This window comes from Mustela putorius, unplaced genomic scaffold, assembly GCF_011764305.1.
Source record: "Mustela putorius furo isolate JIRA1106 unplaced genomic scaffold, ASM1176430v1.1 tig00537350_pilon_pilon_pilon, whole genome shotgun sequence".
NCBI lineage: Eukaryota > Metazoa > Chordata > Mammalia > Carnivora > Mustelidae > Mustela > Mustela putorius.
In genome coordinates, this window is record NW_025422471.1 from 7,192,193 (window position 1) to 7,214,618 (window position 22,426).

The 22,426-nt window shown below is 37.9% G+C and overlaps 1 protein-coding gene across 2 annotated transcripts in view; it reads right to left on the bottom strand.

Annotated features, from left to right (window-relative positions):
- The window catches only part of ERAP2 (endoplasmic reticulum aminopeptidase 2), a 39,166-nt gene that overhangs the window by 4,402 nt on the left and 12,338 nt on the right, over window positions 1–22,426 (bottom strand). For both annotated transcript variants that reach the window (XM_004769949.3, XM_004769948.3), the window contains 12 exons: window positions 21,618–21,738; window positions 18,926–19,080; window positions 15,355–15,468; window positions 14,124–14,255; window positions 13,755–13,886; window positions 10,683–10,748; window positions 9,301–9,476; window positions 6,883–6,962; window positions 5,752–5,935; window positions 1,632–1,788; window positions 981–1,165; window positions 190–351 (listed from right to left, as the gene is read on the bottom strand). In XM_004769949.3, the coding sequence (XP_004770006.1) occupies window positions 190–351; window positions 981–1,165; window positions 1,632–1,788; window positions 5,752–5,935; window positions 6,883–6,962; window positions 9,301–9,476; window positions 10,683–10,748; window positions 13,755–13,886; window positions 14,124–14,255; window positions 15,355–15,468; window positions 18,926–19,080; window positions 21,618–21,738 (1,664 nt within the window). The remainder of the gene's footprint in view (window positions 1–189; window positions 352–980; window positions 1,166–1,631; window positions 1,789–5,751; window positions 5,936–6,882; window positions 6,963–9,300; window positions 9,477–10,682; window positions 10,749–13,754; window positions 13,887–14,123; window positions 14,256–15,354; window positions 15,469–18,925; window positions 19,081–21,617; window positions 21,739–22,426) is intronic.

The following is a 22,426-nucleotide window of genomic DNA, read 5'->3' on the forward strand; positions in this document are numbered from 1 at the left end:
TAATAACTAGGAATATCTGTTTTGATCATTTGCATTTTGTCCATATGTATTTTTCAGAAGTAAATTCAAAGCAAATCAAATTTTGATTCAATTCTTTTATGACTTTGAAGTTGGTGGTCAATATTTTAGTGACTTCATTGGATTTTTATCAGTTTACTTTTAACAAGTTGGTTTAATTAATGCACTTACTTCTTTAACTTTTCCTGATGTTGGCTGGTTGACAATGCATACAGAATTTTCTTTTTTTCAGCACCTGACATGGACAGTCCATATTGCTCCAAAAGGTAATTCCAACCTATTGCTGTGTGAGCACCCACAGAATACACGACCTCTAAAACATCCGACGGAATGCTATAGTATGAGGAACAAAGTGAAGGAAAAAGTCCTATGAAACAGCGTAATCCCTGTGATCGCTGGGCATCTTCCTGATTGTAATAAACACCAGAATCCATTTTGCCACCACATACACACTTTTGATGCCCCCAAGTCATTGGTTTCTCATCAAATATGAAATCTGGGGTCAAATTTCAGGTCTCTGGTATTGGGTGATGAAGAAGTAGACTTTTTTAAAAGGTAACCTCTCAAAAAAAAAAAAAACACACCAACTTTTAACAGATGATCACTGCTGTTTTGACTGCTTGTACATTTCACATTGCTTTTTATCTTTAAGACACACTTTCGGAGCTTGTGCAACCCCCTCCCCCCACTTCTACCTTCTGGCAATCTTTCTGTCACCGTGCCAATCCCTCCAAGCCCTCCCACTAAGGGGACCTAAATCTCACTTCCCACAAAATCTATTGAGCACTTACTATATGCTAGCATGAAACAAAGGTTTGTAATTCCCAGCATGGCTTTACCCTACCATGCCCCCTGCCCCATACCATCTTCACTGAAAGGTTTCAGATCTAACATCTTGCTTGATCAAAGACTTTTGCATCAAAGTGAAAGGAACAAAGAACAGGACAGATGTCTAGGTTTACTTTAATTTTCCACTGGATTCCATCCACTGAGAGAAGAGTTCAGTTGCCTTCTGGATGCAAGGAGCATGGTTCAGGTAACAGGCCAGTTTTAGGATGGTCGATCGAAGCATCCTGTCCCAGACAGAGCCCTTGTCACTCCAGCTTTGCCTGTCAATCACTGGCTTAAAATACTGGAGAATGTAATGCTGCCGAAAGAAGAGGATGATTTACAGAGAGGCTAAATTTAGTACTTAACACAGCTCTTACCCGCCAAAAAGGATCAACTCTAAACTGCCTGCATGAATCTTGCCCAAACACAGAACTATTTGGCTTTGTATTTTCTCCTTGTTTTCTGGGCCCCACCTACCATATTTAAACAGAGTTTTTGCATTAAAATGGGGTTTAATTTCCTATCTGAGGGTAGAATATCATTGACAAAAGATAAAATCACACTTAGAAGGAATATTTTGCCCACGATCCTGATAGGATCGTCTTAGGTTGGTGATGACAAGAAATGAGAGATTTCCAACCACTCAGTGCGGTTGACGGTGCCATCAGCCAGTTCCCTCAGCTTCTTAAAGATTTATCCCCAGAAGTTCACACAAACAGACCAAGTCTCGCCCATCCTCCAGACACTCTCTACTTAGTGAATTTCCTGGAAGTGATACAAACCTTGAGGTTTTCTGTGACATCTGAAACATTCCTTCTCTCCATCATGCGGTAAAACAGCTCTAAGTATTCCAGACCTTTGAGAAGTGCGGGAATGCTTGCTTCATGTTGGAGATAACGAGTCAGGTCAAGGGCTTTGTCTAGGGTCAACCTTCCTGCACTGAAGGATGAAACAAGGTTGGGTGTGTGTACATAACTTAGAGTTCTTACTATTCTTTTTTTTTTTTTTTTTTAAGATTTTATTTATTTATTTGACAGAGAGAGATCACAAGTAGGCAGAGAGGCAGGCAGAGAGAGAGGAGGAAGCAGGCTGCCTGAGGAGCAGAGAACCTGATGCGGGGCTCGATCCCAGGACCCTGAGATCATGACCTGAACTGAAGGCAGAGGCTTTAACCCACTGAGCCACCCACACACCCCCAGTTCTTAGTATTCTTAATATTAACACAAATATGATCTAGTGAGCAATGGGAGGAACAATTCAGCCAGACCATTGGGTTTAAGTCCTAGATCTGCCACTGACTAGTTCTATGATCTTGGGCAAATTACCTAACCTTTCCCGGCCTCAGTTATATCCCTTATACATGAAAGTAACAGTAGTATCTTGTGCTGTTGTAAGGATTAAGTGACTTCATTCACACAGAGTGCTTGGAGTCATTCCTCACATGCAGTAAGAGATTTATAAAGGAAATATTAGCTAATATTAATAGTTAGGACCAAATAATAGCAAGGTTTTCACATGTTGGGTGATTCTCTAATGGTTTCACTTGTGGATTTGAATTGTTCCTCCAAGTGGATTTGGAACTTTGAGGACAAAGTTTGTCCTTCCTTTTTTTAATGTCCCTTCTAGAGCCTAACAGAGAAGTAGTGTTTATTCTGAGTAGGACAAAAAAAGTACTTCCATCTTTTTTTAGAATCTAATTAGACTCCAAAGTTATATGGCTTCTCTGTATTTTCTTTTAATGAAAAGAACAAACAACAAAACTATTATTCTGAATACCAAACATTAGGGCCTCTTCTGCAGAGGAAATAAACCATTATATCGTCATTTTGCAAAGTGGTTCTCACATGTGTTTCTGACAGAACTTGTGTCTGCACGTGGTCTGTAAACTATTACTGCCAGCATTCAACTCGAAGATTAAGCATAATAGTCTGATATGGAAACAGATTCAAGAACAAAAGACATTTCTATTGAATTTTCATTAGCATAATGCTCTACCTCCTTTGGGTTTTTAAATGTTCAATTTTTATCTAAAAAGAGGAAACCGAAACTAGCAAGAAGTGAAATTAAGAAGAACCAACTCTTGAGACTTTTCTTAAACACAATTATATACTGCTTTCAAACAGACTTATGGAAAAGTTTCCACAGTTTTTGTCTGAAGACGGAGGGCTGAATTATATGCACTATGATTCTATGGTTTGCTGTATTTTTTAGTGTAGTTATCTGCAAAACGTCACGATTCCTTCCCTCGTTTGTTACTGTCATGCCGTACAGTGTAGCTGATACCCTAGAGGATCAGCAACAGGAAAAACTAGGTAAAATATTCCAGGGTCCCATTGTAAAAAGGGTGTTGAACACAAAAATGACCTCATATTAATCCTGTTTTTCTTATTTGTCAAGCCTAATTTGTTTCTTACAAAAACAAACACCATTATTTACTTTTATACTTATCTACTAAAAAAAAAAATCAATCTTAACATTCATTTAAGAGGATTGCTTTTCTTTTTATGTAACTATTGTTACACCACCAATCATCATGCAAAATGTTACCTGAAGGTTGATTCAGCTTATAAATAAACACATATGTGAGCTTATACTTTAGCCCAACAGAAAAAAAACCTGTATCTTATTAGTACACCGTTCTATACTTATGAGTATACAGTTTCAGCTATTTGGTACCTTTGTGAAATAAAACTATATTCCTGAAAAGCCAATTTGGGTATGGGACTAAAAGGAACAAATAGTTTTTCTGTAAAGAATTTAAAGTTGTCGTTTCAATTCCATTCAACCCAGATGAGATTCAAGAGTTAAGTTATGCTTAATTAATATGAAAATGCAATTAAAATAAATGTCCATTCCTTGGCTAAATTCTGTCTTCAGAACAACTATGATCTCTGATTACTTCTTTTAACTCTTAAATAGATATTTTATAAAGCAGGGAAGATGCGATAAATATTAAGGGAGAGTAGCAAGTAAAAATACTTTGACCTAGTATGAGAGTTTTAAATTGTTTCCTTATTGACTGAGTTTTATGATAAAGTTAATATAAACAAATTATGAAACAGTTGGAAATTAGAGAGGGAAGGAAAAATGCCTCATAATTTCACTACACATCACATTCACTAATAGCACTTTGGAATATTTCCTCCTCTCTTCCCCCACACTTTTAGCTAATAATTTTTTTTTTATATAGTTGCAACAAAATAATACACAAATTCAGATTCTTCTTTTTTCCAACTTCACATTATTTGAACTGCATTTCTATGCTGTTGCTTCATCTTCCTCTTCAAAACAGGATGTTTTAAATGATTTTTATTAGATAATACTAATACTACTAATAGCTAACATTTATTGAACATTTATTGAACTGTGCTTAGTGCTTTAGTGGCATTATCTTATGCAATCCTTGAAACAGCCCTTTATATTAGATATTTTTATTTAAATCTGGAATTTTAAAGACTAGAGAAGTACTAAAGACTAGAAAAATTAGGCTTAAAATGTTTAAATAATTTGCCTCGGGTCAAAGAAGAATTGAAGAGATAATACTTGAAGTCATCTATTTTAAACCAAAATTTGTATTCTTAACTTCATTAACCTGGCCACCTCGTTTTTCCACTGATTCATTAATAACAGTAGGGTTTCTTCTGCTAAATTTAGACAACCTATAAATTTATTGGCAGAAAGAGCAAAAGAGATTTTGCAACTATTTGAAATATTGGTTTTCATTGTTAAATTGTCAATATTCTTCAGTGTTCCTATTCCTACATTTTTAACTCATCTTCTTTGCAATCTACTCAGAGCTTCTCCTTTGACCAGACAGACCTTCTCCAATGAACCGTGGCTTACTTCCCAGCTAGTCTATCATGTAACCATCCCCACAGTTGTGGGATGGCCACATTCCTAGCCCATCCTGACTTCAATGTGCTCTGCTACAAGTGTTCCTGAGACATGAGCTGAGGATTAAGCTTTCAATCTCTCCTTTTCTCCTTACTAAAGAATTCTGTTATTGTACAGAGAAGCTTCTCCTGAGAAATGTCCTGCTGGTTACTCTCACTCAATTTGACCTAGATAAACATCTGAAAGGAAATAATATGTCACACTAAATAAAATGAATATAGTAATTCTCAGAATAGGAAAAGCTTACAATGCACATTATTTCACCTGACTCCTAATTTTTTTCCATTGGGGATCTTGTGACGGGATTTATTCTACATATTTTTCTGCTGATGATAAATGAGAAAAGAAAGAAAACACTTTGTCTTTCCAGGAAAATCTAAGGAGGAATAAACATAAGGAGCCAGTTTCTCCTTCATTTCCCTTTCAATTTCATATTGATTTCTACGGTGTGAGCCAAGTAACAAATGGATTGCGCACTTGATTTAACATTTAAAATCATAAAGGTTAAGACTATATTACACTTTTTTGTTCAACAGATTACATAGGTATTTGGTGAAACAGCAAGCTACTCACCTAAATTTTAAATCTGTCATCAAAAGCTTAAATGCTTAGAGGGTCCACCCTAAGTGACTGAAACAGGTCACTCGTGTACCATTTGGGACTTTGGTGCATGGGACAGTAAAAGCCTTGCTTCAAGAAGGACGCTGCATCCTCCTCTACGTGGGAATGAAGGTCCATAGTTGCCACATCTCACGTTCAAAAGAGACTCCAGAAGTCAGGATTTGTACATAAATTTCCCCACATTTTAAAATGTCAGATTACGTGTTTAAATACTGTATTGGTCAAAAACCTTATCAGTAGATAAGCTTTGATCTAGTGGCCAGTATTTGACCTTCATTCAGATCCATCACATATGAATGAACAGTACTGAATGTTTGATTTTAAAATCTATCATATCTGGTTATGAATAACTTATTTCCTGTGAAATGGAATGAAATTTTGCATTACCTTACTAGCTGAAATGCATCATGAATCAGACCTACTCTGTCCTTAGGTCTGAGAAGTGTGTGGTTCTGATTCAGCTGTGTGATTAGTTGGTCCCATCCGTGCCCCTCATAGTGAACAATGTAGTAGCCATTTGAGTCCACGTTGAATTTCACCCAGCTGGTCTTTTCAGATAATTCCAGAGTATCTAGGAGGAAGAAATTGGCATAGCATTTTATTAACAATATACATACCAGGAACATCTCCAAAACTGTTAGTTCTCATGCTATTACTAATTAATCAGTAGGAAGACAAAGTTTTGGAAGAATCATTATGATATTCATTTTCACAGTCTACTGAATGGGTTTTTTTTTTTTGGTGAATTATGGTCTTATTAAATTAATAAATAAGTAAATTTGTTCTCAAAAGCAGTCTCTGCAGGTCTAAGAGGCCCAGTTCATCAGATAATAAGCATGATCGGAATTTGACTTATTTGTGGCCTTGTCACTGGTCATTGCAATATGTATATGTAGATAGGTGATCCACTTGTCTAGTCCTCATTTTGGATGAAATAAAGATTCCAGGTTGAACATGACATTATGACGGAAACCTTCTCATATTTCAGTGAGGTATTCAAAAGTGAAATTAAAATTATATTATGTATTTTTAATATGACAAACATTATCCTATGTCATCAAAATATCATTATCATATTATCTCAATAGATCTGTGAGACTTAGTCCTCATTCAAAATAAGATGAGAGAACTGAAGCTCAGGAGGAGTAAAGAAATTGTCTAAGGGTCACACATCTAATAGGTGACATAGTAAGGAGTTGAACCCAGAGCCAATGCATTCCAAATTCATTCCAATACGTATTTTTGCCTTGTGGCATAAGAGCTGGGTTAGTAGTTTTTAAGGGATATAAGAAAGAAAGCCCTCATTTCCTGATATAAATACAAACCTATCTCTGAATGCTAAACGCACAAGAAAACTTTCCAGTGAATAGAAAATTCAAAATTCAAATGGAGAAATGAGGACTTCCCTGGACATAAATCTTTTATTTTGAAATTTACTTACAGTAACTTTCCTCCACATAGCCCAGAACATGTTTAATTTCAGAACTGAAAGACCTATTTGGCTCATGAGTTCATTACCTGTCCTTGATTTTAGAACATGTCTATGGATCACATTAGAGGAACTCGTGGTGTAGGTCAATGGAATATGCCACAGGTACCTGTGTCAGAAGATGGAGATGGTTACAGACTGAACGAATGGCCCATTTAATGTTCACATTGTCAGACTCAGATAGGTTGTAAAAGGCACTTAATGGCCCATCTTTCACACCACCAGGGGCCCTATAAATTTTATAGGCTAAGACTTACAGATCCTTCAGTATGCAAAAATTCTTCCATACAATTATAGAGGTGCTATATATACCTGGTTGAGCTCTGCCACAATTATCTGTGCCATTGTTGTCCAAATCTCATACCATAAATTCTGCTGATTGTTTTCTTCTAAGCAAGAGAAAAAAATCCAGTCTTCCTTTCATATTTCCAAAAACTCTGGCAGCCTGATATTAATTCAAACAACCAAAGAAAACTTCAAGAAAAGCCTCAAGAGATAAAGATCTGACCTCAATATGATTTCCACTTATCCTTTTGTTCAACACAGCTACCCACACCCCACCCTTGCAACTGGTAAGTAACTGTAAGTAGTCACAACACCGCAATCTAGGATCTGCTGATCAGCCAAGTCCAGAAAAGCCGAATGGATTGGAGGAAAAGACCAATTTCAATGATACTTTGGTTACTTCTCAGTGGTCCTACTATGATAAATAACAGAAATTGGCTGGTGCATTTTTTTTGCTTGCTAGCAGGTTTTACAATTCCTCTATTGCCATCAAGCCATATTAGCTACAGTAATCTTGTACATGTAAAATCAAGTCCTTGAAAATACCAACAGGTGAAAAAACAGAAAAAGGAATAATTGAGGATGTACCTATTAGTCTTCAGAAAAATATAAAACAATGAAAGAAATAGCATATGTAGACTTTAATCTAGTAAAGGGATAATCTACATGTTAACCCATAAGGTATTGATAATTAACAAAGCAATTGAAAAATTATACAAAAAGGTAAAAGCAGACACATAGATATTGCCAAGATTTAACAGAATGATCTGGATTGACCTTTGGCTCCAGAAGGAAAGGAATTTTTTTCCAGATAAACATAGCTGGGAGTGAAAAAGAGGGAAAGTAGCATTTCTTGAGTTTGAATAAGCATGAATCAGATGATAATAATTTTATAAGAATCATCTAAATACAGAGGAAAAATACAGATCGTTGTAGTAGATATTTGTTACTCTGGCCCATCCACAGCATTGAACGCCCTCGTGATAGTTTGATAAGTTATAAAAGTGTGAATCCTGCCTTCCCAGGAATGAATCACCATTAAATTTTTCAGGTTGTGTTGTCAGGATATAAATAGTTTTAAGCTCTCTGAGTTTCAGACTTTAGAAGGACATACGGAAAAATGAAATGCGTGGATAGAGAAGTGGCATAAAAGTTGCTGTTGGGGGGCACCTGGGTGGCTCAGTGGGTTAAGCCACTGCCTTCGGCTCAGGTCATGATCTCGAGGTCCCGGGATCGAGTCCCGCATCGGGCTCTCTGCTCAGCAGGGAGCCTGCTTCCTCCTCTCTCTCTCTCTGCCTCTCTGCCTACTTGTGATCTCTGTCTGTCAAATAAATAAATAAAACCTTTAAAAAAAAAAAAAAAGTTGCTGTTGGATTGGAAATGGGCAACTGACCAAATAGAAAAGAAAAACAATATGTTGTCTGTGTTAAAGACCTTGAATTTGCTTCTGATTGTCAGAAAAATTCTAGAATTGTTATGAGACAGATACATCCCTAGAAAAAGAAATAACAATAAGAGTCAGAACAGATTCACTTGTATTATTTCATTTTAAAATTGACCTCATTCATCTTATGGATGGAACTAATAGATCAGAGAATTGTGGACAGTGTTGTGTTTCTTGATTTTAGTAAAGCCTTGAACGCGGCTTCTTGGGATAGGCTGGTGAAGGAGATATGATAGTACGGTTCATTGGATTCACTTTCATTATTACCAAGACACAGCATATGTTTTAAGACAACGCATTCACAGTCAGTGACTGAAAAACAAAAGGCCACAGGAGGTTGAATTCACAGGATTCACAGGAATGTAATTCACCCCCAGAGGATATATTTTCTCTTCAGATAGGATGTAGAACTGTCATAACAATTTCTATGTATGCTCTAGTCACCCAACCTATGAGGCCCCAGAAATCTAGGATGGAAAAGAGTGGGACATATTTGAGCAGAGCTATGCATCAGAGCCCAGCGGCTGCTGCAGAATTATCAAGAACACAAGGACACAGTAACGCTGTCTGGGGCCCAGGCTGAAGCTCTTTCAGTCTGTTACCAAGGCTGGGTCAGGCCTCTGCTGCCTGTGTAGAAAGAGCATCCACCATGTTGCCCAAGAAACTAAAGAGCAAGCGGAGATACAGTGACCTAGGCGAACAGAAGAAAAGCAGCCACCTTTCCTGCAGGGCCCTCCATTCAGGGTCCTCTCTGGAAATCCCGCTCAGGAAGCGCTCCTGCTGCAGCCTGAGGGAACGCCCTTCTCTTGTGATCACCACCAGGGGAATTCCTTTCTGCAGAGTCCAGGTCCCCATCATCTCCTTGAGCTCCATGCTTTCCTCCCGGAAGGCGAGCTGAAATGACAAGTGACTTCGGTGACTCCAGAGGGAGGAGAGAAGCCCAGGAGAGCAGAAATGCACAATCTCCTTGGATGGCGGAAACAAGGCTTGAGGAGGAAGAGGGGGGCCTCAGGCTGTCAGCTCAGGGCTGGAACTGGAGCCGGGCTGCCCCAGAGGTGCTCTCTGCAAGCTGACTGAAGGAGGGATGTATGCAGCAGCTAGAGGGTTAACATGCGGTGGCAAAAGTCCCAGAGGAAGGCCTTGCTCTAGACTGGAGCTCCCTCCTGCTCCACTGCAAACCAAAAGCCCAGAAAACAAAACAGAACAAAACCGCCTCTCCATTTTAAGGACAGTGGAGTGGAGGTGTTTCAGAGAGAAATGTCTATCTTTAGGGGAGCTTTAAATACTCCAAAAGAACTGTATTATATCAATAGATGTCAACTGAATGGAGAAGAAAGCCTCTAGCTTCCTAGCTTCTCTTATGGACTTCTGATCACTGGATTATGCCGAATCTTCCTTTAAAAACTACAATTTATGGGATTCCTGTGCCTCTTCTTAAAAAGAGTTCCTCTTTTCTTCCACTAAAGTGTTCCACTAACTTCCCAGAAGTAAACAAAAAGACAGGGGCCTCTAGAAAACCATTCACCCTATTTCCAGACCTAACATATTTGGTTTGGCATTTTCCTAAGCCTGGAGGGTGCCAAGACAGCACTAACCAGGCAGAAGAATTCTGAGCCGAGATATTTTTAGCTAGCAGTGGGGTTGTGGGAAAGCTGAATTGTAACAAAAATATAGTAGTAACAGCATCATCCCCCTAAGAGGCCTGAACATTCCTTTTTCAGTCAACTTTGTTTCAAGGGAAACTGTGGAAGTCTCTTCCTTTCCAGTTATTTAAAGGGACAATTGATGGGGCACCTGGGTGGCCCAGTCAGTTAAATGTCCAACTCTTGCTTTCAGCTCAGGTCATGATCTCATGGGTCAGGGGATCAGATGGAGCCCCACATCAGGCTGCCCCACCAAATGCTGGACCTGCTTGAAGAGTCTTTCCTTCTGCCTCTCCCCCCACTCTAGCACCCTCTCTCTCTCTCTCTCTCTCAAATAAATAAATAAATAGATAAATAAATCTTTTTTAAAAAAGGAATAGTTGGGCTCCTCTACATAATCACTTCGGATCACATGACACCCCAGATGTCTTCTACTCTAAGTTTTTTTTATACTTACTGTATTGCTTGTCATCTTGGAATCAGAATAACAAAATTCACCAGATGTAAAATCACCTAGACAATTCTATAAAACAAGAATGGAAGAACACTGCCATTTGGGTATTGATAGTTGGCTGAATATGCATATTAGACATGAATATAGACACTTAATAGCTCTATGAAAATTTAATTGCTTCAGACATGGTATGGAGCATAGTAGCTCATGAGAAAGGGGGAAGAAAAGCATCTTGGTAGTGACCATAGGAAAAGTTACTTATATACATAAAACAAAAAGTAATTTTTGTGTATTTCCTATGGTTGCTGCAAAGGCCCCCCTTTTTTTTTTTCCATTTTCATGAACTGTTATGTTCCTTACCATGTATATCTAGATCAATTAAATTTATATATATATATATATATATATATATACACACACACATATATATTTCAAGTTTTCTAAAGAAGTACAATGTAGTAGAATGATTGTTGTAAAAATTAATTAGTTTGTTGACTTTTTCTTTGTTTTCTCTTTCCCTTGGGAAAGGTCCTACTTTATTCTTTTATTGTACGTGCTGCTCATGCCCCTATTTAGCATTTAGGCAACTGTGTCTAGTAGTAAACGTCTCCTATCATATCACAAATCCCTTGACTGGGGAGGGGAAATGCCTTTGCTTACCTGGGCATTCCTAATGACTATCACAGTAACAAGAGAATAATAAACTTTGAATTCAGAATTAAAATGAGACCTAAGAAAATCAACAACTTGTCATCAACGCTTAAATAACTAAGACTTAATGCTCAAGGGGAACTGTACATGGAAAAATAACACACACACACTTTCTAAGGCTCTCAAATGCTCTTAAATGATTTTATGAAAAATAACAACAAAGAATTCCTCTAATTCCCAAGTTACTATTGACACATGTTAGAAATGATGTGATGTGACACAGTGTTGAGGAAGATATCATTTCATACCACAGTTTCAATTGGCATCAGAAAGTGGTCAACTAGACCTGAGGACCTTTAGGAAAAGGTTAGATGGGAGACTTTCCTGATAACTAGGAAGAAGCTGTGAAGTTATTAGGAAAATGAATACTGAGCTTGGAATCAGAAGATAGATCTCAAATACTGACTCCTTCATTGCCTGTGTCTATACAACCTTGCACCAATTTCTCCCTCAATATTACTTTTCCCACCTATAAAAATGGGGCAAGAATGCCTACCTTACCTTCTTGAGATGGCTAATAAGCATGATGTGACTAAATTTAACATAGGAATATCCACAGTTGGCCTAAAAGAATCCTGCAATTCTTGGCTAAATTTCTCCTCTAATAACTCCCTGACCACCATGCACACCAAGGACATATTGTTTCTTGTTGAAGAAAGACAAGGTTGATGTCCACACACACACATAGCCAAGGAGAGGGAGAAAGTGAGGGATGGGAGAGAAAAGCAACATGAGGCTTGTTGAGAAGTTTAGGAGGACTCTGGAGAGCAAGCATCTAGATTTTCAGCAGGAAGTGATAGAAATTGATAAAAACATTTACATAGGTTGTACTAAAGACTCAAATGAGATAATGAGATAATGCTCTTGAAATATATTTTTAAACTATTAAGTGTTATATAAATATTGAACAATATTATGATTGGCCCTGGGCCATGAAGTGCTTACAAAGAGGACTCTTTTGTCTACAATGGCTTAGGGTTTGTCTATCTCTCTGCGTAAGCCTGCCAGTCCAATGCATCTATAAAAGACTATTTTACTCACAGTTGAAAACTTAAGAGTATTTTAATAATTCTTAGAATCATCTAAGCCTACTACATGTTTTCTTCATTTTACTTATCATACTACTTGAATCCCAATGACAAAAGAGACCAAGTGTTCCTTCATTAGCAATTAACTGTTCATTAATCACAACGCTAAATGCCCTGGCACCTAGAATAGATATGATTCTTGTTCTTTTTTTTTTTTTTTAAGATTTTTTTTATTTAGTTGACAGAGAGAGAGAGATATCACAAGTAGGCAGAGAGGCAGGCAGAGAGAGAAGGGGAAGCAGGCTCCTCACTTAGTAGAGAGCCTAATGTGGGGGGGCTTGATCCCAGGACCCTGAGATCATGACCTGAGCTGAAGGTAGAGGCTTAATCCACTGAGCCACCCAGGTGCCCCAATATGATTCTTGTTCTGAAGCAAATTTTATTATTATTACTATTGTTATTATTAAACTATTATAAGCTATTAAAAGACGATATCACTATGGGGGATAGATTCGTAAATGCACTTTTAGGTATTGAGCAGAAAGGCAAACCACTGGGGCACCTGGGTGGCTGTGTTGTTAAGTGCCTGTCTTCAGCTGGGGTCATGATCCCAGGGTCCTGGGATCAAGCCCCACATGGGACTCTCTGCCTGGCATGCCTCTCCCACTCTGCCTGCTTGTGTTCCCCCTCTCGCTGTGTCTCTCTCTGTCAAATAAATTTTAAAAATCTAAAAAAAAAAAAAAAAAGAAAAGAAAAGAAAAGAAAGGCAAACCATTGAAGGGTGGAGTAGTCTGTAAGGAGAAGGTAAATTCTCAGCTAGAACTTAAAGGATGGATGGCGTTTGAATTGTTGGCAAGAAGAAAGGGTCCCCAGGTAGCAAGGACCCTTGAAACAAAAACGTGATGACATAAGGATTGAGCAGGATTTCTTCCGATGAGGGAGGAAATGTGTCTCACGCAATGGAAAATACATGCTGGACACTAAAGTTGAAAAAGTAGAGTTCAACCTTAAAATCGGGGCAGAGAAGTTTAGATATTCATGGCGGGAATTACAAAGTCATTAAAGATTTTGGAAAATGAGGAGATAAAAGTATTAGGTTATCCTTAGAAGGGAACCAAAGAAAAGGGCACCAGATACCAAAGGCCTGTGACTACCCCAGTGTGGATGGCATCTGGTTCCAAAGGAAAAAGAACGTGCTGCCTTCGATACAACTGGCAGAGTAGAAAGTGGAATACATGTTGATTGACTGACAATACAACTATTTATAAACCTTCATAATTAGCCTATTACATTTTAGATTTACCGACAGTCTACTGTTCCCCAGCATATGACTTACATTTGACAGACTGTTCCACAAATCATCATTTTTAGCATTTCCATAACTGAACGTCTTTAAGTAGTGAATAATTCCTTTGCGGAATTTCTCCTCATTCAGAAAATCCTTGAGCATATTCAAAATACAAGCTCCCTGAAAAAAAGAAAGAAATACAAAAAAAAAAAAAAAGAAGATAAAGAAAAAGATAGTATGATTTGTTTTTTAAGGGCGCTTAAACTGTACGGAACATGGGTGGTGTCTGAAAACGGAACTTCAAATACAACAAAAGTATAACCAGTGGCGGGAATCAGCAACCAGTAAGTTCAACTGCTGATCTTACAAGCCTCATTACATTTCTACTGAAAGCAGAGCTCCCACAGCATTTACTACCTTGTTATAGGAAACGGAGTCAAACATTTCTGCTATCTGCGTAGGAGTTTCTGCTTGATTGGAGATAGGACGGGATGAATTTAATGAATCTTTTTTAATTACTGTAAAACACACGTCTGAAAAAGCATCATCCTAAAGAGGGAAGAAAATGTTTTCACTTTGAATTTGACACTTTCAAAGCAGTACAAAACACAGTAGGCTTAGGAAGATAATCATCATAGAAGTAGTCATTTCTTACAATTGATTGTAAGTTTCTTTCCCCTTATATAGTCCCCTGCCACCAATTCTCTACTTCATAAAGGCATAAATCCAACATTTCTTCAGACATTGGTTGAATGTGTACCACATACCAGGCCCTTGGATACAGAAATAAAATGGTTCCCATTTGGTGAACACTTGCTATGTGCCAGGACCTTATCTGTGATCCTTTCAACACTCCTGTAAAGTAGATGCATTATGTGCTCTTTACAAGTGAGAATATATGAAACTTTGGGACTCCACCATGGATTCAACACATAGCAAATAAGAAGACATTGACTTGGGCCTGGGTGGCTCAGTGGGCTAAGCCTCTGCTCTCGGCTCAGGTCATGATCCCAGGGTCCTGGGATCAAGCCCCGCATTGGGCCCCCTGCTCATGGGGGAGCCTGCTTCCCCAACCCCACCCACCTGCCTCCTTGCCTACTTGTGATCTCTGTCAGTTAAATAAATAAATAAAATCTTTTTAAAAGAAGAAGAAGGAGAAGGAGAAGAAGAAGGAGGAGGAGGAGGAGGAAGAGGAGGAGAAGAATGATGACACTGACTCTGAATCCATGACCCTCTGTACCATACTGGACCAAATGCCTACCCAAAGAGTTAAGTAAACATTACAAACCACCTTGATATGTAGTGTTCAGACTCTTTATGTGTAAAGAAAAAGACATGTTTGAAAAAAATCTTTTCATATATTTTAGGGAAGTGAATAGGCAGGCCTTTTGAAAATTCTAGAAGCGTGTGCCCCAATTATGCTTAATTTTCAGGTTACACGCCGAGAACTCTCCAGAGGATCTTTAACCATGAGCCCCATCTCGTCCTACATCATTGTTCATGGACAGTGACTTTCTTTCCTCTCACCTCACATACACAGCTGTACATTTGTGCTATTAGAGCTCTCTGCCCATAGATTTCTGGGTGATAGATTTGTGTTACGGGCTGAATTGTATATGTGGTACGACATACAAAATTGTAAACTTACAGATTGTAGCTCTGGATATGTGGCATTAACAGAGACGAGTTCCATGTATGTTGCAAAACCTTCATTGAGCCAAATATCATTCCACCATTCCATTGTAACCAGGTTGCCAAACCACTAGGAAGCAGAGACTCAGTGTTATTAGAAGTTAAACAAATATTGGGGTTCCTGGGTGGGTCAGCTGGTTGAGCATGGGACTCCTGACTGCAGCTCAGGTCAAGATCTCAGAGTTGTGAGATAGAGCCCTGAATTACCCCCTCCCCTATTCTCAGTGAGGAGTCTGAGATTTTTCCCTCTGCCTCTCTCTTTACCCCTCCCCCAGGCTCATGCACATGCGCGCTCTCTCTCTCTCTCTCTCCCTCTTAAATAAGTAAGTACATTTAAAAAAAAAAATTAAACTAATATAAAAAAAATTATTAGGGGGCGCCTGGGTGGCTCAGTGGGTTAAAGCCTCTGCCTTCAGCTCAGGTCATGATCCCAGGGTCCTGGGATCGAGCCCCGCATCAGGCTCTCTGCTCAGCGGGGAGCCTGCTTCCTCCTCTCTCTGCCTGCCTCTGTGCCTACTTGTGATCTCTGTCTGTCAAATAAATAAAATCTTTTAAAAAAATTATTAACTAGCAAAAATATATAATGGATGCTGACATCCTTCTTTCAATGGTTCAGGCCTTTCCTCTCTCTGTTGCTCTTTCCTCTCTGTACAACTTCCTTCTACTGACTGCTTTGCCTTCTCTTCTCATCACCACGTTTTTGTTTCTTGTTTACTTTTCTTTGTGTCCTTCTTGTCTCCAGCTCTCCAACTTCCATTTTATCCTCCCAACATTTCTTAGCTATTAGATTTTATCGAGAAAAAGATATAAAATCTTACCTCATCCTTGATTTATAGTGATGGCCTTAGGAGAGATCTAAGCCAAAATATCTTTGGTGAAGTCACTTCTTTATATGAAGTAGCAAATATTTGCTTTATATTTAAGTAGCAAATATTTCAAATTCTTACAAAATCATTTAGGACTCTTGGATTGCTACATAGTATTACTGATGAGGGAATTTAGTTGTTCACTTTTTCTCTGACTTCTTCCAGAGATTAACCCAGACACTAAAGCTAAAGTGAATAAAGTTTTGAGATTTTAAATATATAGAAATAAAATTAACAGGGTGCCATAAGGAGAGCTAAACAGCAATTTACCCTTGACCTATATTTGATCTGTAACCCTGGCTTTAAGTATTACTACTTTTTCACATACTTTTGTATTTTATTTAGCCTATGTGCTTGGTACTATCCATCTAGTTTATCTGTTTCAGAATTGCAATCTCCAGAGAGTTGGGAAATTAAACAAAAAGATTCCTAGATTCAGGGACACCTGGGTAGCTCAGTTGTTTGGGCATCTGCCTTTAGCTCAGGTTATGATCCCAGGGTGCTGGGATCGAGCCCCACAACGGACTCTCTGTTCAGCGGGGACCTTGCTTCCCCCTCTTTCTCTCCACTTGCCTTTCTGCCTACTTTTGATCTCTCTCTCTGTCAAATAAGTAAATAAATAATCTTTTAAAAAATGGATAAATAGAATCTTAAAAAATATATTCTAAGATTCAGAAAAGACTTCTTATAGTTATAGCTAGATATGTAGCTTCCAGAAACGGTTTAAGCTCTATTTCTTTTCTGACAACCCTCATATCATTTTGCAAGTGGGCACCAGTCTTCCTGAGAGCATCTGTGAAAATGGATGGGAGGTGTTTCCTTAATTGGAGAAGTGATGAATATGAAAAATCCAAGTTGAGCTATTTTGGATAATTGACCAGTTAGTAAGAGTGATTTATCCATTCATTCAATAAATATCTTTTGAGAACCCACTACATTACTGGCAACGTGCCATATAGAAATAGAAAGATGTATACAATACAGCCTCTGCCCTAATACAAATAATGGAGGGCAACCGATAGATAAATGCACTAAAGCGGTATGGTGCTATGATCAATGCCTGTACAAAGGGTAGAGAAGACTCCAGGAGTTAAAAATTTGGGGAGTTCTTTTTGGGGAGAGTTATTTTGGGGAGAGTATGTAAGTTAGTTAGGAAATGATTCATTTCCTGCCTCTTACAAGGGGTCTCAGGTATGTTGGGAATAGCGTGTACGCTAGGCAGATTAAGTAGCAAGAGCAAAAGCACAGAGGAGCGACACAAACTGGCACATTGGGGAATGGAAAATCGTCTAGGATCGCCAAAGCTTATGGTGTGGGTAAGAGATGAGGCTGGAGAAGTGGAGAAGAGCTTAATCTTGGGCCCCTGGTATGCCATGCTATGGACCCTTGGCCCACTCAGTTGGCACCGGGAGTCTTTGTCGGAGTGAATGGTCATAGGGAGATCAATGGGGGAGACAAAAGAGTCAAGACAAAAATTCCACTGCCGTCTGCCGCTTCAGCCTTGGATTTTGCACCTCTGTGAAAGAGAAATTGTAAAAGTGAAGGCCAGAGCAGCTTCAGAGGTAGAGTTCTCCAACCATTTCCCTAGGAACATTCAGTAGAAAGATTAGAAATCCCAGATTCAGTCAACTGCTTTAGAGCTACCAGTGACTAATAATCAAAAGCCCTAAGATGGGCCAGTGGGGAGATTCTAAACCAGAGGAAGCCACACATATGTGCTTCGATTACAGTGCTAAGCATGGTTCTTATGTAATTGGGTACTTAGTTCACTGCTTAAATAAAATCCAACTCATTATTATAATAATGATAAAGGATAAAGTTAAAAATTAAAAACAAGAAGTTACTAGCTTCTAATAAATACAATAACATGATCGTTGTCTACATGGTAAAAGAGAATTTCTGGGGCTCTTAATAATTCATTGTGTTACTAGGAATTTTCAGAAATGAAATAGAGCAGAAATAGTCTCTTATATCTATAGAGTTAGTTTTATGGTTCTGAATTTGCATCTAACACAGTGTTGATAGATGGGCTTTGGAAATCTTAGCCTGTAAGAAATGGGAGCAGAAGCAGAGATTGTTGTCACACTTATTGAGTGTGACAGGCACAGGCACTTATTTGTAATTCTTCACAGCAGTTTCAAGAAGCAGGAACTACTATTAATTTAATGTTATAGATGAAGACACTGAAGTTCGGAGTTAGGTAATGTGTCTAGGGTCAGCCACCCATGAGTACTTGGATTTGAAGTCCTTGCTATGGCCATATAGTGACATCTTCCAACTGAAGGGAGATTGATTTTGCCCTGGATTAGGGGGTAAGGAAAACTATTTTTAATAGAAACCTCTCCTTGTAGGGTTTCCAATTCTGCCTCCTATGTATCACCATAATCCATAACTTCTCTACTAAAATACATAGGAAGGCTTTGCCTTGAAGAGTTTTAAAGGATACAGTGACCATTTCTCTTGTGATAACACACCTGTGTGAGTGTCATAGTCTAGAGATTGAGATCTCTGCTACTGGACATACTGTGTTTGGTTCGATAGTCTCCAAGTTCCCCTCTAAGGGTAAAATGATATAAGTTTATGTTGTTTCAGGAAGCCCGCTGGTGTCCTGTACAATGCCTTTTGGACTGATGCTAAGAGAATGTCATGAGTGTTAGGTACCTGGTGGGCTAGTTCATGGGCTATGACTTCGGTGACCAATAGTTGATCAGAAGCAGAAGAAGTGTTAGTATCAAAGAGCAGTGACGTCTCTTTATATGTGATAAGGCCCCAATTTTCCATGGCTCCAGACTCAAAGTCAGGAATAGCAATTAGATCTAAGAAATAAGAACAAACATACTTGATCATTATGGCTTCTGCATCAGAAATGGGATTTGCTTCCCCCTCAAATACATTGTGACACTTTCATGTATAAGCAGATGTTCCGAAAACATAAGACTATTGCAACATTGACCTGTGATCTTGCAGATGTACTGAAAATAATCGATACCCATTATTAAGCAGCATTAATTCTATCAATACAATTTTGGTTATAGCTGAAGTAACCTGTTGACATTTACCTACTTGTTTCAAAGCGTGCTAAACTCAGCAAATACCTTGGGTGCATTAGTGCTAAGAAAATGATTTTTTTAGAAATACTCATATTGTATTTTATATTAATACTACTCAAAAACTTTGAAAGGTATCATATAATTTTTAGTATGTTTGAGATTCACCAAAACATATAATGAACTCATTTCTGTAAAAAAAAAAGAATAATATGGGATTTCAATTTTAGGAAAACATCTTTTAGGAGCAATCTCTATTGTCAATATTTCAATTACTTTTTCAAGAATGTGTGGTCTCTATTATGAGCAAGTGTCCTTTCTAAGGCAGTAGAGGAAAAAAGCTGTACGCATCAATTATTTCTGACCTCAATTTCCTTTTCAACATTGATATGTTCTCTACCCCTTGACAAAGTCTTGAGGGAAAAAGTGAAATTTAACCATTTTTAAGCAACTCAGGTATAATGTATATTAATTTATATTCTGTGTGTGTGGTGTGTGTGTGTGTGTGTATGTATGTATGTATGTATGTATGTATACTCATTGCCATTGATGTCATGTAGGTGAGAAAACTTCTGACTAATATTTAATCTTGGAATTTTTACTTTTTATTCTGCTAGACCATTTTGGAAGAAATACGGTTTGACTAAAAAGAAAGGTAATTTTTTTAAGTTGAAATGAACCAAGTCACTTGCCTTGCGATTACATTGTCTGGAATTAATACTGGTTAATTCTAGTGGATAAAAACAAATACTTATAAGACAATCTAAAGTAAATTAGCACTAATGAAGATTAGTATTCATTAGAACTTCAAATGTGGGATGAATTTTTTTGTAAATTGCACTGATGATTTTATAGTTGGATTATCTCCAATAATCATTAGAGATACTTGTACCTAGTTTAATTTTTCCTAAACTGCATCCTTCTTTTCAGTTATTTTAAAAATACATTTCACAAGGGTGCCTGGGTGGCTCAGTGGGTTAAGCATCTACCTTCAGCTCAGGTCATGATCCTAGGTTCCTGGGACGGAGCCCCGCATTGCATGGGTCTCCTTGCTCATTAGGGAGTCTGCTTCTCCCTTCCTCTTTCCCTCTGCCTCTCCCTGCTTGGACTCCTGTGCATGTGCTCTCTCTCTCTTTCTCTCAAATAAATGAGTAAAATCTTTAAAAAAAAAAAAAAAGGTACATTTCATATGATCTTCAAGGTTGCATTGTTCAAGAACAAGGTAAGGGGGGGCGTCTGGGTGGCTCAGTGGGTTAAAGCCTCTGCCTTCAGCTCAGGTCATGATCCCAGGGTCCTGGGATCGAGCCCCGCATCAGGCTCTCTGCTCAGTGGGGAGCCTGCTTCCCTCTCTCTCTCTGCCTGCTTCTCTGCTTACTTGTGATCTCTGTCTGTCAAATAAATAAATAAAATCTTAAAAAAAAAAAAAAAGAACAAGGTAAGGTTGTTGATGGTTGTTATTGGATCTTTCCTTGGCTTTTGACATAGAAACAACAATGGATTATGGGTATATTTAGTATATCTATACTAAAAAACAGATAGAACCTGCACTATAATAAATTAGCAATGAGACTCAAGAACAATAAGAATAAGCCCCTGGAAAAGCCTTTTGATGGTCCTTTTACCTCCTCTAAGGAAAAATGGCACAGATTTGGAGGGTAAAGAGAAACAAAGACATGATAAGGAGTATGTCTTAATTTTCTCAAGGGAAAAATATGTCACTGTCAGAAATTCTGAAAACCAACCTACATATGTTATGAAACCAAAGTTATGGTTTAATGTGTTTTTCTTAAGATAGAAAATCAAAACCAGGATAGACTATTCGTATCTTCCTATGTAAAAATCTGTTACTACCACATTCAAATTATCTACTTCCTCCAAGTCTTCTTTTATTTTTAAATCTTTTAAATCTTATCTTTCAACTTCAAATGCACTATAAACAGATAGAGGGACAATTTCTAGCTATTTACATAAATCTTTGGCAAATTTTATAAAAGACTGCTGGTCTTATACAAATACGGCATAGAAAAAGGTTGTATGTTCCGGAAAATTCATCCAATTAAATCTAACATGTGATACAGCTATTTTAATATGAACCAGATAAAAGAATAAATGATCCACACTACTCAGACTTCTCATAAATACTTTTCTTTTCTACACTCAAGAACCATCTCTGAGGTACAAATTATTGCTTCCTGGGCTAACTGAACTTCTTCAGTACTCATTTAAATCACATATAAAGACAAAAAGAGAAATCAAAGCAAGGTCTATAAGAAAAATAAATACAATGACACAGAATTTGAACCTACCCAGTTTGGGGAGTGGATAATTGATATCAAAGTAGTTTTCATAAAAATCGAGTAGCTTTAATGATGCTTCCAAAGCATAATGGGTTTGACTCCATTTTTCTGGAGATGCATAGACGGACACCTGGAAATGTTGATCAGAAGAAGTGGTCTTTGAATGTCACAAATCCTTGGCACAATCCCATTCCTAACAATCCTCACTCAAAGAAAGCTAGACTGAATTTTTCATGAAATTTTTAAAAATAGAATTAGCATGTTTTTGATGGGGATAAGACATTTCATAAAGTATTACAGCAAAAGTCAGTCTTAAAAATTCTAAGCTATCTTGTGTCTTCTATCATATTCCATTCCCTAGGTGCTAATCTGTAAATTTCAAACTATATGAACTCACTATATCATGAGAGCCCACCTGAGCTCATCACTATTATGCATTCTAGCACTTGAGTTCTAGCTTTCCAGAACTGTGTCTACCTGCACAAGTCAAATAAAACATAGATATATGAGTTGGAAAAGCCTTCAAGAACTTATCGGATCCCCCTTTCCATCTAGTAGACTTTAAACTCAAAAATCCCCAAATATGTTTCTTTACTCCCCCTCAAGTAAATAACCACCGAGTGGAAAAAATTAAATTACATTCCACTTTTATTGGGTTTCAGGTATGCTGCTACTTTCATTTTATGGTGTGCTTTCATGCTCTGAATTACCTAAAGTCCCTCAGAACTTTTATACGAAGGATATATTAATAGTTACCATCTTTTGATGGCTTATCAGGCACAGTGCTAAATGTGTATATATGAAATCTAATTGAATCC